General features: G+C 54.3%; 1 protein-coding gene across 2 annotated transcripts in view; it reads right to left on the bottom strand.

Annotated features, from left to right (window-relative positions):
* Window positions 1–1,480: 1,480 nt before the first annotated feature.
* Itpk1 (inositol-tetrakisphosphate 1-kinase) overlaps window positions 1,481–14,111 on the bottom strand; it is a 134,246-nt gene continuing 121,615 nt past the window's right edge. The window contains exons 8-11 of one of the 2 annotated variants that reach the window (XM_013112223.3): window positions 13,390–13,515; window positions 12,218–12,285; window positions 6,510–6,672; window positions 1,481–3,353 (exon numbers count right to left, since the gene is read on the bottom strand). In XM_013112223.3, the coding sequence (XP_012967677.1) occupies window positions 2,995–3,353; window positions 6,510–6,672; window positions 12,218–12,285; window positions 13,390–13,515 (716 nt within the window). In that variant the 3' untranslated portion in view covers window positions 1,481–2,994. The remainder of the gene's footprint in view (window positions 3,354–6,509; window positions 6,673–12,217; window positions 12,286–13,389; window positions 13,516–14,111) is intronic. The other variant, XM_005068385.4, reaches the window with a different exon arrangement.

Below are 14,111 nucleotides of genomic sequence, written 5' to 3'. Positions count from 1 at the left end.
AGCGGTCGGAGCCTCAGGAACCTTGTATGTTGTGCAGGGGCCTCTCCCAAGATGCCAAACCCCATTAGACCCGGGAATCAAGAGAAAACTCAGCCATTTCTGACAAAGACTGCAGCTGGGGAGGTATCTCCTAGTCACAGCTGAGGGACGAGGACTCACACAGGAGGGGCCATGCCGCCATGGTAGTCAGTCCTTCTCCGCACGGAGCACTGGAAAGAGCCGTTCCCAGAGCATGCTGGCACTTTGCCTGGCAGAGAAAAGCGGTTGAGGCATAGGTCTTTATGAGTGTGTGCAGAAGCCTTGGAGCCATCATCTGAGTCATACTTGGCTGGGCAGTGCAGATGACCATGGTGGCTGCAGGTGTCATAGCAGGCCTATCTCAACCCCAGAAGTTACCACAGAGGGTCATGGACCCTGTTCCCCCATGCTGGATGTGGTGAGCTCTTGCAGACCAGCTTGAGGGTTCTGGAGTGGTGGGGGTGGTGGGCCACAGCAATCGGGGGTGGGGAATGCTGTTGGGATCCCTGGTTAAATGACTGATTTATAGGGGATATAAAAGGCAGGCAACCCCTCCCAGGACATCAGCAAGGCTATCCAGCGGCTCTATAGTAGGCCTGTGGAAATGCTCTAGACTAGACAGGGGCCAGCCTTCAGGTCAGAACGAGTGTTCTCTTGTCCCTTGGAACGCCTGTCCAACAGACACTACTTGCTCAGCTTCTTGCTTTGGCCTAAAAAAAAAAATGTGTGTGTGTGTGTGGGGCTCATATTTCCTTGGATAGGCTGGAAGCCAGCAAGCCCCAGTGGTCCCCATCTCTATCTGCCACACTCTTGAGTTGGAGCTGGAGGAGAGTGCCGGATGCTCTAAACTCATCATGATGGCATAGTAAGCATTCTCAAGCACAGAGCCATCTCTTCAGAGCCCCCAATCAACCTACTGGGCTTTTGACTTGCTGTGGAGCCTACTTAGCAGCCTCAGAGAGGCTCAGAGTGTTTTCCTCCATTTACGGGGCTCATGGGGATGGCCCCCTGAATAATATGATTGAGTGGGTCTAATGTTGCAGGCTAGCCTACCTATCGTGCCAGACAACAATGACCTAGACCCAGAGCAGACCTCCCTCATCTCCCTTGGTGAGGACAGTCACCAGAAGCTAGTGTTTTGCGGTGTCATGTTTGCGGAAGTCACATTTCTGTATCATTAACATATCTACAAGAATGTGGCCCCAAGTCCCTGCTCACGTTTCTACTCCTGGAAAAGTGCCCTCAATACCCGCATGGAGACCTGTGGAAAATGCCGCGTCGACAGACAGCAGTTACTTGATACCTGAGTCTGGTTGCTACCGTGTGTGACCCTGGCGAGAAAGGAGCTCCAGGGAACGGGGCGCTTATCTACACCCTGCCTGTTCACAAGGCAGAGGCTGGGAATTCCATTCTGAAAAGTCAATGCTGCCTTACTCTTTAATGACAGGGACCACGGATGAAATGTAGTTTGATCTCAGTAGTTTATTCTGGAGACAAAGCAGTGTGAGAGCTGGCCACACTTCCCACCCCCTGGATTCAGGGGCAGACCTGGGAAGGTGACATACAGACATCATCAGGTTCAACACTCGGGTCCTGTAAACGTGGTTAGTCCTGGGGTTCTGTTTCCAAGAAAGCCAACTAACCCCTCCTTGCCCAAAGGATGCCTCACCACGGCCCTACTTAGGAGCCTTCCCAGGGTTTCTGGATGCCTTCTCTAGTGTCCTCCATCTTCCTGGAACTAAGGGCCTAGTTCTCTTAGCAAAGTGAGCTGATATCTTAAGACACAAGATCACCGTTGGGGGTCCTGGGCTGTTCATCCAGGGCTCCACAGGTGTCCTTCCCTGTGGGCTCTGGGCCAGTGGGTGGTCTGCCAGCTGCTGTGAGGACAGAGAAGGGCGCAGCTCCCTTGGGGGCTTGCTAGTACTTGGTGCAAGGGACTTGGTATGAGCACAGCGGGGCTGCACTGGCCTTGCTGTACCGGGAGGGTCTGGTGTGTGTGCAGGAGCAGCTCTATCGCAGCCTCCTCTCACCTGAAAAGAGGGGCCCAGATAATGGCACGGAGAAGCAGGCATCCTTGTGAGCTAGAACACTAGGTCAGCTCTTCATTTCTCTCTCAGGAGCCACCCTAAAGAGATGGGGAGGTGGAGGCCTGAAGACTCGTGGAATGATTTGTTCAAAGTCCCAGCACAAATCCTGGATCCCGATAGACTCCTAGTCAGGTGGCCTCCCTCTTGGGTCCCAGTGAGCAACAGAGATAGGGTGGTGAGCACAGTGGCCTGGTGTATTCCATGTAGCCAGTGAAGACTGGCAATAGCTAGGGGGGCTTTGGCCCCACCCACTAGAAGCTTCTTTCCTCTTCCTACAACCCAAACCCCCAGTACAGAGCTCCCAAGGGGTCAGCTGCTTCCCTGGCTTTGGAGAAGAAGGGTCAGCTGTACAGGGGCAAGGATTAGCTCTGGAGGAGACCACATCTGGGAAAAGAGGACGGTGAGGTCTGGGTGTGGGCAGATGTGGAGATGGGAGGAATGGAAAAACATTCGTCCTTTCGCCTGCTGAGCTTCAACAGCCTGGCCAGACGTGGGCCTCCTTCCAGGGTGCCTGGAAGCCTGGCCCACAGCAGCCACGAAGACACACACACACACGCGAGCGCACACACACACACACACACACACACACACACGCACACACCCCACTTCACATTCGGACCTAGTGTTGAGAACACAAGCGTGTGTAAACTCAGTGAGGAGATCTGCACAGCAGGAGTCAGGCGGCATCCTTGAGGCTGGACCACTCGGTGTTCTGCTCCGTCTCCCTCCCCCCCTCATTCCGATCATAACATCAGAAAATCAGGTATAAAATTAGAACAGAGAAGCATCAGATCACCGGGAATTCTTAGTAGTGTTCCCGTTTGGAGCTGCTGGCCCAGCGGGTGTGTTCCACGCTCTGCGCCGCCCCTCTGGGTCCTGGGCTCTGTGGCTACTGTGAGGAGGCCTTGGTGGCCAGGGAGGCCACACAGTGCTGCTGGAAGCTGGGTGACACACCAGTGGTGCAGCCAAGTCTCTGGTGCGGCAGCTTGGCCGAGCCACCGGCGCCGACGTTGCCTGCTTCGGCCTCAGTCTTCCAGGGTGTGTCCTGGCCCTTCATGCTGCTGCAGCAGCCAGGGCTGGCACTGCACGTCCGCTCACCAGCCAGGCTGCCCGCCTGTTCCGCCAGGAGCCTGCTGTGCCTCAGCGGGACCACTTCCTCCGTGGCAGCTCCGCCTGTGCTCTGGCCTTGCAGGACGGTGGCAATGTGGTTCAGGAGGTCAGTAAAGAATTCGCTCACACCCTCATAGCCTGGAGATGGAGAGACAGAAGGTGCTGGGCGTTAGCCAGGGAATATGAGAGGAGAAAGAAATAATGGGCTCCTGGGACTCGGGGAGGCACTTTCTGTATCAAAGAGTGGGAGTCACGGAGTGCATGTGCGCGCACGCACGCGCGCGCGCACACACACACACACACACACACGTGTGTACACACACAACATGCACGCACACTGCAGATGCAAATGTTAGTCATCTTCACAACTGTCTCCAGTGCGCACACGGAGAGGAGGGACTGCCAACTATGGCAGGAAGATGGCGAGGCCACAATGCTGGTGTTCCCAGGGTGTCAGAGTGCCAACCACCGGGCTGTGAGCTTCATGCTCCTTGGCTCACTGCCCATGTTCCTCAGCCCATTACAGGGGACTTGGAGGCTCTGAGGCCCCAGGTTGCAAAGCTCCTACATATCCTCCGATGTTGCCGATGGTTTTAATACCTAGTACTGAGAGGTCCCACTGCAGGACCCAACATCCTGCTAGGCCTGGAATGAGGGTGAAGGGCAGGACAGTCATGGGTCTAGGTATGATGCATGGAGGGGAGGAAAACCAGGACCCAGTCAGGTTGCTAAGAAACCGAGGAGGTTGCTCCCTAGTAACCACTCTGCTTCTGCTCCCAGATGAGGCCCAGGGGACCAGGTAGACTAGAGCAGAGAGCGAAGGGAAACTTCCCAGAGTGTAAGAGTCACCTCCTTGGGGACCTGTGGTAAACAGGCTGAGGCGGGTTGGTGATTACCTGCCTGGGAGATGAAAACTAGCAGGGCAGGGTGCCAGCTCCATGCCTACCACCATGCAAACCCATTTGTCTGCAGTATGAGAGATGCTCCCATTTGTACAGAAGTGAAAGCAGGGACTAAAGTAATGTGGCCTAAACCATTAGACTGGAGAAGCCTACTGTCTGCTCTAAGACATCAAAGGCCTTGGAGTCGGTGTGAAGGCTCTAGACTCATGGGTCCCAGTCCCATGGGGACTGTAACCATGGATAAGTCTTTAGCTCCCAGTGTCACCTCTCATGGGCAAGCAGAGATCGTAATAGTTTTCCTGTGCCACAGAACATGGCAGGCCTAGTAGCATGGGCTGCTTCTGCTTCTCAGGGTTCCTGATCTCCAAAAGTGGGTGCTTTGATATTGCTTCCTCCTGCCCCAGTGTCTTCCAGGCTTCCCAAGTAGCAATAGGACTGAGCCCCTATCTCTGCTGGGCCCAAAGAGCTGGCTCCACACCGCAGATGGTGCGCCAAGTCATTTCCCAGACACCAGCTCCTCTCTCCCTGAGGCTGGGAAAATAGGACTCTTAGGTCATCTGCCAGCATCAGGCTCACCTGCTTTGGCTGGGCTCAGCCTTATCACTCTGGTAGCCACTTACCCAACCCCGTGTCCCATTCCATTGGGACAACCCAGCTCTTGGCTCCCCTGGCAAAAGACTCTGGGTTTACACTGGCTCTTGGTGACTGTCCCCCTGAACACACAAGAGGTTCTCCTGCCTTCCTCCATCCTCCCAAGGCTTTTTCAGTGACCCTCAACCCATTAGTAGGCTGTGTGTGCTCTTGGATCACCCCACATCTTCTCTTCATCTTTCGGATGCTCCTGGCACCGCAAGCCCCTCACTCTACACTCTAGCTGACCTCAAAGGCTCTACCACCTACACCCAGGGCTTGGGACACTCAATGGGCTGGGTCTGAGCATGCTGACTGGACACAGGCCTCAGAGGCTCCCCTCTGACCCGTCCGGTCCCATGTCACCGCTCCTGGTGCCCAAGCTGGTCCACCTTCAGTGTCAGTTCCTTCCCTTTGCCGGACTCTCTCTGGCATCCATACATGACAAGAGCAGCCACCAGCAACTCCACCCTCCATTTCCTTCTTCCTCCCAAGTGTGATGCGAGCTCCTGTGCAGGATGTACAGCCCCTGGCAGATGTCACCTGAATGACAAAACCAGTTGGTGGGCTCCCTGGGGTCCCTAGTGTCCTGTTGTGAACTGTGACGCCGGAGTGGCTCATGTACTCGTGGGCGGATTAAGGGGACAGAAGCTCTGAGTATCCAAGATGCTTGGGGCCTGGTGAGGTGGCTTCCTGGCCACTCATTCCTCCACATGAAGAAAAGGAAGAACAGTCAGGAACACTACATTCTCAGCTACTCAGGAGGCTGGAGGTGGGGGAGTGTTTTGAACTGAGAACTTAGCCCGAAGCAGGGATACCTAGGTCTGGGAAATACAAGGCTCTGCTCTGGGGCCATGGAGATCCAAAGCTAGACTCTTAACTCTTTCACCTGATCCTCCAACCCCACCCAGAATTCTGGGACAGGCTCTTGTTATGTGGCCCCGGACGGCTTTAAACTCACGGCAATCCTCCTGCCTTAGCCTCCCAAGTACTGGCAGATTTCTTTACCTCTTAACTGCAGTGCTGATGTGCAGACCACTGGTCTTGGGGCCCCCAGGGCACACAATAAGCTTGTGAGTGCTGGCTGTGGACGTTATACCTGCTTCCCTGCCAGCCCAATGTGTCTAGACTAGGGCTCGGTTGGCGGCATTCCCCAGGGCCTCTGACTGAGAGGAGAATGAGGGACACTCAGAGGAGTGAGGCTCCAAGCCAGAGCTTCTTGAGGCTATGAAAGGGAGCAGGGTGTCACATGGGGGTCTCTGTGGCAGTAGACACCATAGTGGGGAATGCTATGGCATGGCTCGGGTCTGGCTCCCAGTCTTGCAGCTCAAGACAGCAGAAGCAGCATTTGCTCAGGAGGGCCTGGCCCTGCCATTACATGCTGTGTGACCTCGGAAGAATGCTTCCACTGGAGGGGCCTCGGTTTCCCTGCCTGTGAACAATAGGGGGTTGAGTCTTTTCCAAGTTCCCTTTAGCCCTAGAAGGGTCAATGGGATGGACTGATTAGACCAGTCCAGGCTAAGGCTGATGGCAGGCTTGAAAAATGGGGAAGAGAATACAGTACTGTGGGGTGCTTAGGTGTGGCATCTCCCACAGCTAAGCATCTGGGGCTTCACTGCTCTCCACATCTCAAGGAAAGAGACTGCAAGAAGGTAGCACTTGCCCTAGACTCCATAACGAGGAGGGGTTCTCCCATTCCCTCCCAAAGATACCAGGTAGCCAGGGGACCACCAGTGCAGGATCACCCGGCCCTGCTACTCACCTGGGAAGGCATTGACGTCAATGACAGCGTGCTGCCCGGTCTGGTTGTTAATGATGATATCAATTCCAAAAAGTGACACTCCAAGCGCCTGCCGCAGAGCCCGTGACAGTTCCCGGATGACCTCATCACTTGGCCGCTCGAACACGCCCTCGATCTTGTCCAGCTGTCAACCACATACACAAGTCAGGCTTTTGTGGTTAACGTGCCACACACCGTAGGCCCCTCTCATGAGAAGACCTACCATCCTTCTGGCCAGGAGGTGGGACCAACCCACCTGGTCCCAGCCTGCCAGGGCCTGGAGGTCTCAGTGCATGAAGCAGGGAGCTTAGTGCTCAAGAGTGACTGAGGCTGATGTCAGTACAGAGGGCCAGGGGCTGGGCCAGGGTCACAGAAGCTGGAAGTACAGTGCAGGACTGAAAACCCAATCCTTCTGGGAAGGAGGGCAGAGAAGGTCTGTTATGGAGGCAGACATCAAGGTGAAGAGAGCTTGAAGGCAGAGAAGACAGAAACAGCCAGGGAGAGATGGGGTATGGGGTACGTGTTATCTTCGCTGGTGGTCTATAGGAATGAGGCTGAGGGCCTAGGGAACCCAGGTAGCCATGTGCTTCTCTCTTCCTGGCTGTGATGAACAAAGTGTTTACAGACAACAGCATCCTATCCCACGTGACCTGGGCCTCCCTGAGGTGCTGCTGGCTGATGCTCTGGCCTGACTCTAACCCGGCTTCCTGCAGTGTTTGCCACAGTCCAAGTCTGCCCGCCCTGCCCACGACACCTCCAGTGCCACACATCATCTGGGAAAGGCATTTGTCCTCACATATAGTCGTCAGCCGGGGCCTCTGAGGAAGAGGAATGAGACTCAGCAAGGGACCGTGAGGAGAGGATACAGATTCAAATCCCATCAGAGATTTCTCAGCTCTGTGGATCTGGGGAAAGTACCTGGCCTGTGCCTCCATTTGCTTATCTGTACAATGGGATTGATCTGGCCTCCATCCTAGGCCTGCTGTGGGGACCCTAGGGAGGGGACGGTACAGGACACAGACGACATGGCCTCATGTTGAAGTCAGTCACAATAGGGAGCACGCTAGCTGCCAGTAAGTACTGAGTTCTGGGGGAAGAGATGGGTTTAAGCCAAAGTAGAAAAGGACACTACACCAAAAGCTCTAAGCGCACTGGGCTGGAGAGATGGCTCAGCAGGTAAAGCCTGTGCTGCCAAGCCACATGGAGGAAAGAGAGCACGGATTCCTAAAAAGTATCCTCTGCCTCTACACACAAAACTAAATGAATAAACTAGGAAAAATTCTTAAGCCAGACAGAAGCAGGAGGATATCTGTAAATTCAAGGCCAGCCTGGTCTACAGAGTGAGTTCTAGGACAACCAGGGCTATACAGAGAAACCCTGTCTCCAAAAAAAACAAAAAACAAAAAACAAAAAACAAAAAACAAAAAACACAGAACACCTTAGGACCCAGATAGTCTACAAAGGGTTAAAAAGGGGTACTCAGACAGACCCTTGGACACCAATGATCAAAGGTTCCAGCAGCCTAAATATTCATTAGCAGACCAATGAACAAACTGTAGCTGATCCACACAGAGAAATGCAGTTTGTCCATAAAAAGGCCTGGAGTTCTTCCACGCACCACACTGAGTAGCAGGAATCGGCGGGGGAGCCAGGTGTTGAAGATCCCACTTACATAAAATGTGCAGCACAGTGTGAATCCGTGCAGCCGGGGGTCAGACCCGAGGCGGCCAGGGCCTGGGGTGGCCTGGGGTGAGAGGGATGGGGATTGAGCGCTCACGGGGACAGGCTGAGGAAAACGTCTTGGAGATATAAAGGTGTGCCTGAATGACATTGGGAGTGTGGTTGCTGCTGCTGCTGAATTAGGGGCTGGTGAGATGGCTCAGCAGCTAAGAGCACTCGCTGTTCTTACAGAGGATCTGGGCTTGGTTACCCCCATGGGATCTCATGCCTTCTTCTGATGTCTGCAGGCACGGTATATATGTGGCGCCCAGACACTACATGCAGGCAAAACACTCATCACATACAATGAAAATAATTAAATCTTTAAAAATAACTCTAAAATATTTACACATGTGGATTTTTATCTCAATTTAAAAAACAGAAAACATTGGATGTGGTGTGCATACCTTTAATCCCAGCACTTGGGCCAGAGGCACGTCTGTGAGTTTAAGGCCAACTGGCTTTACATAGAGAGTTCCAGGCCATCCAGGGCTACAAAATGAGACCCCCATCTCTAAACAAGACAACTGTACTGGCTAGTTTTATGTCAACTTGATATAAGCTAGGGTCACTGGAGAGGAGGGAGCCTCAATTGAGAAAACCCCTCCATAAGACCAGGCTGCAGGGAGACCTGGAGGGCATTTTCTCAATTAGCCATTGGTGGGGTCAAGACCCAGCTCACTGTGGGAGGGGCCATCCCTGGGCTGATGGTCCTGGGTTCTATAAGAAAGCAGACTGAGCGAGACAGTAAGCAGCTCCCCTCCACGGCCTCTGCATCAGCTCCTGCCTCCGGGTTCCTGCCCTGCTTGGGTTCCTGTCCTGACCTCCTTTGTTGATGAATTGTGATGTGGATGAGTAAGCCAAATAAACCCTTTCTTCCCCAAGTTGCTTTGGTCATGGTCTTTCATCATAGCAACAGCATCCGTAACTAGGACAACAACCAAATAAAAAAGCCCTGGTCACTAATACAAAGGATCTAAAAATAGACAGTAGGGAACTTCGAGACATGTGCTAAGTTGGGACAGACACGCCACATGGGCCGCATCCATGCCCTGCTGCTCAGGCTAGCCCCACTGCTCTGCAGAGCAGGGGGGCTCCTCCACTTGAAACCCTGGTGTGCAGTACCTGACCTAGGGAAAAGTTTTCCTCGGGGGCAGCCGCCATCTGGCTACAATGGGTACTCAGCCCTACCTGAGCTTCTGGTCACTTGGTCAGTAGCTTGACCCAGCCCATGGTCCCAACCAAGCCAGAGACCAGCCTTGGCCTTCCTGTCGCCACTCAGTGACCCTGATCTGTCAACATGGCACTCCTGGATCTTGTTTGTCCACCCCGGGGAACGGCCTAATAAAAACACCATGGCCACGAGGCTCAGCTGAGAGCCGCTGAGCTGCTATCTGAGGCTCATGGTGCAGTGCCTGGGAGCAAGGCCACCCTCGCCCGCCGCTGCCTGTTAGAGAGCCCCATGACACGCTGTTTATAAAAAGCACTTTCTCAGCTCAGCTGAAGAATCTCAGAAATCCTTCCAAAGCCATTTGATTATCCAAAACCAAACAGCCGGGCTAGGACTAGATAAAGGCATAGAAATGGGCCTGTGGATGCAAGCCAATTGCATTGTGAGGTCCTGGGAGGGGAGGAAGGGAAGGGCTGAGCAGGTGCTCCTGTGGGTTGACGAAGACATAAGACACAGGTACTTCTGGTGACTCAAAGATCTCGGGTACTGGGGGGGGGGCAGGGAGCAAGGCTCGGGCAGGTGATGTGACTCAGGTCAGACTTCAGGCCAAGTCTGATGAGAAAGCCCCATCCCCGGTCATGGCAGTGCAGGGGACGGATCGTGTGTGTGTCTCCCAGGAGCCTGCCACTGAGCTACATCCTGGGAACCTATGTTTAAGAGTCCCCTGAACTGGCTCTCAATGGTGAAAGGTGGGATCTAAAAGCATAAGAAGCATAAGGAAAAGCTGGGCCCATTTTCAAAGGCATTGTCTGGGGATGAGGTGGGCCTTTGAGGTTAGCAGAGGTCTCTGCATGGTACTCTTTGGGATAGAAGGCTGGTGAGTAGGGTGTGTACTGGCCACTGGTTCCTGGGAACAAATCAATGGTCAGTCCAGCTTGAAGGTGTCCTGGAGGGTGATGTCCCACGGAAAAGGTTGTGCTTGCCATTCTGAGTTTTTTTTTTCTTTCTTTCTTTTCAAGACAGGACTTCTCTGTGGCTTTGAAGCCTGCCTTGGAACTTGTTCTGTAGACCAGGCTGGCTTCGAACTTACTGAGATCCGACTGCCTCTGCCTCCAAGTGCTGGGATTAAAGGTGGGCGCCACCACCACCTGGCTGCCATTCCACATTCTTTTCCTTTCATGAGGGGTCAGCTCTGAAGGGCTCCATGTGGTGAGTCTGGATGCTCACAGGCCTCGGGTGCAGGCAGGACCCTGTAGTGTTAGGTAAACCTTTTCCATTTTTCAGATGAAGAAAGAGGCCCCTGGCCAATCAGAAGGTGGCTCACTGCTCCTAGCCCTCAAAACACCCCTCTAGCACCAGCTAATAGCCCAGTGGTCAGCAGCCACACCATGCAAGGACACCATCAAGGCCAGCTCCTAGGGAAGCCTGTGGAAGGTCAACTCCCCTCTGCTACCCTGCTGAGCAGGGTTTTCAGGGGCCCAGTGGGAGGGACAGGGTGCCAGTGACCCTGACATGTGGAGAGGAAAGCCTTCGTCTATATAAGGCACTACTCCTATCTGTCCCTGTGCACAGCTTCGTGAGAATCTGGTGGTCCGGGTGGACGAGATGGTTCAGTGTACAGATCCTTGCTGGGCTAAGTCTAAAGGCCAGAGTTCGGTTCTCAGAATACACATACAGGTAGGCCAGAAAGAACAACTCTACAAAGCTGTCCTCTGACCTCCACACACACGCACGTGGCATGCACGCCCACACACATACACCGTGCACACTCACAAACAGTAATAAAAAATTTTAAAAATCTGGTGGTTCAATGGTTCCCTATGTGTTCCAGGGAGACATTTATCAATATCCCAAGGGACATCGGTGTCCCTCCAGGTCCCTGTCAATGCCATACTGTATTTCTTAGCATATAGTTGCATCTTCAAAGGAAACACAGACAGGCAACTAGCTGAGCCAGTGGCACACATCTTTAATCTCAGCACTTGGGAGGCAGAGGCGGGCAGATCTGTGAGTTCAAGGCCAGATAAAGCCGCACACAGAGACCCTGTCTAAAACAGGAAAGGAGATGCTAAGGACAGTGGTCAGGACATAAGGCCAGGCCTGGGCCCTGCAACCAGGTTAGGTGCCAGACACTGGCAGCTTCCATTATTGAGTCCAACCAGAAGAGGGAGAAGGACCCATCCAGAGTTCCCAGAACACCTGGCTGTACCTCAGGACAGCAGGAAGTCAGCAGAGGCTCTGGGTTCAGAGTGTGGTGGGAAGCCACTGGAGGCCAGACTTCGGGGGTGGTGAGGGGGGCGGGGATGACAGAAGACTGTGGCCCTGAGGTACTCTGTGTCACAGCAAGGAAGGATATTTCTAGAAAAGTCAACTTTGCAAACAGACAGGTGGGGATCAAATGGTTGACTGTGTGAACTTGGTTGGTGATGTCCCCAAGCTTGGACATCCTTTCTGGGAAGCTGCTACAAGGCCACTAAGTCCAAGGCCACTAAGTCCTGCCATAGATGCTCACAAAATGCCAGCCATGATGTCAAGCGTGAAGATGCCCCCTGGGAGAGCTGCCTCGCTGTAATCAGTCCACAACAGCACACCAGGCCCACCATGTTCCCGTGCCGGACACATACAGGGCTGTGATGCCCACTGCCATGACTGCGTGGGCCCGTCATATGGGGACAAGGGTCCTTCCTGCTACCCTGGCATGCCAGACAGCTCAGCTGGGGGTTCCATGGGCAGAGCACACTCTTATCCAGGCTCAGACTCAGGTGGCCTCATGCCAGGCCATCATGGAGAGGAGACATACCTCAGTGAGGACCGATGAAGACTCTGGCTTTGACACGTTGTGACTGTTGAAGAAGATGGACTCACGATCTGAAAAGGCAGACAGGGAGCGAATTAGACCTGGAGACAGCAATGCCGACACCAGGGGGCAGCACCACCCCAGTCTCGCTCTAGATGGCCTCTGGCTCAGCAGCACAAGCAGCCCAGGGCTCTATGGTGAGCTAGGCACCCGCAGCTGCATCACAGACCGATGTGCGCCCATCAGGACCCCAGTTTCAATCTGTCCTCCCACATACAAATGATGTTTTCCTGGGACGCCTTCATTACCATCCTACAGCACCATATGCGGATCTCCTTAACACCTAAGGCTGGGCAGGCCATACACACTAAGGGCGGGAAGAGAACGGGCAACAGGAGAGGCACGCTGTGCACCCAGATTTCAAAGGTCTGTCCCAAGGGAAGAAGCCTACCAAATGCCATTCGGTCCAGGTGCCCCCAGTCAGGTGGCCACTGGTATGTGCTCTTAAGTAGCGATTCCCAACTACTTAATAGGAACCCGAACAAGGGCTTTTATGGGCTCACCCAGGAAAGCCCTGCAATGCCCCAGTGTCCTCCGCTCCACACGTCCTGTTCCACAGCTGCTGCCACCCACCACCCCTCAGCCCCACCAGAGAGGCAGCTCAGTCCCAGGAATAGGAGGGTGCTTTCATTTATGCCCCCAGTACATATGTCCTTGGGGTGAAAGGTGCAATTTGCTCCGCGGAGATGTAAGGCTGGCTGGACAGTTTGCAATGTTCTCAAGCACTTGGAAGCATGGACACGCTAGAGCAAGAATCACAAAACCACAAACCTAGGGGTTGAGTTCCGGCCATCACCCCCTCGTAGCCCCGCCCCCACCAAGAATAGCTCAGGGCCACTCTGGACTAGAAGCCCCCAAGGGATCCTGACAGCCCCTGCTCAAGTTCTTGCAAAAGGGTGTCATGAACCCCGCCCTGCAGGACACAGTGATCATCCCTGGGACCCAGGCCCCCAAGCATTAGGACAGGGTGGGCACTGGCTGAGGGCCTGTGTGCCAGGGCTCAGGTGCCTGCTGTGGCTGCCATGACCCCAGCAGCTTCACGACTCTATGGCGCCATAAAAATCATGCACAAGGAAGTGATTCAGGCAGAGCCAAGCAGGCAGGCGCTGAAGTACCTGGCATCCTTCCCGCTAGCGGGGCACAGAGGCCCCTGGCCACCCCGGTGTGCCCGACAGTCCTCCCGCTGCTCCGACCAGAGCCAGTCCAGACGGGGGGCATGAGAGATGGTCCTGGGGAGGAGCCTGGGAAAAATAAACACCCTGCGGGACTTGTGTCAAGCACGCCCACTGGTCCCTACTCTTTGGGCACGGGTGAACCTTCAGGGGTGGCAGAGTCTGACAGGCCAGAGGCTAGACCAGGGCTTCGCCACTTAGCATGGCTTCTGACCTTCTGTAGGCACTGCCAGCCCTGTCTTCCTAGAGCCTCCTGAACTTGGGGTACCTCCCACCCAAGTCTACAGGTCTCCAAGAGCAAAGGCCAGAAGAGCAGAGCAGGCCTGTGTTATGAGGACAGGCCACCAGCAGCAGGTGGATACAGCAATGATCAGGGGGCTGGGAAGCCCGGAGGAGCCTGCAGGAAGTGCACACAGGCAGGCACTTGGCTAGTCTAGAAGAGACAGAACACCAGGGACTTATGATGCCCACTACACTGGACAGATTGTGTCCGCAACAGCTTCAGATGGACAGACCATTTATACAGATGTCTTAAGGGGAAACTGCCCTCTACCCCGACTGCTACTGCTGTCCTGGGGCACTCTGGCCTAAGGACTGCTAAGTGACAGATGTCCTGGGCTGAGGTATAGGCCCAGCACCTCACCATATGCAAACAGACGGAGGGA

The sequence above is a fragment of the Mesocricetus auratus genome, unplaced genomic scaffold (assembly GCF_017639785.1).
Source record: "Mesocricetus auratus isolate SY011 unplaced genomic scaffold, BCM_Maur_2.0 Super-Scaffold_15014, whole genome shotgun sequence".
NCBI lineage: Eukaryota > Metazoa > Chordata > Mammalia > Rodentia > Cricetidae > Mesocricetus > Mesocricetus auratus.
Note: the sequence above shows the minus strand (reverse complement) of the source record. Positions and strands in the feature narration are given on the sequence as shown.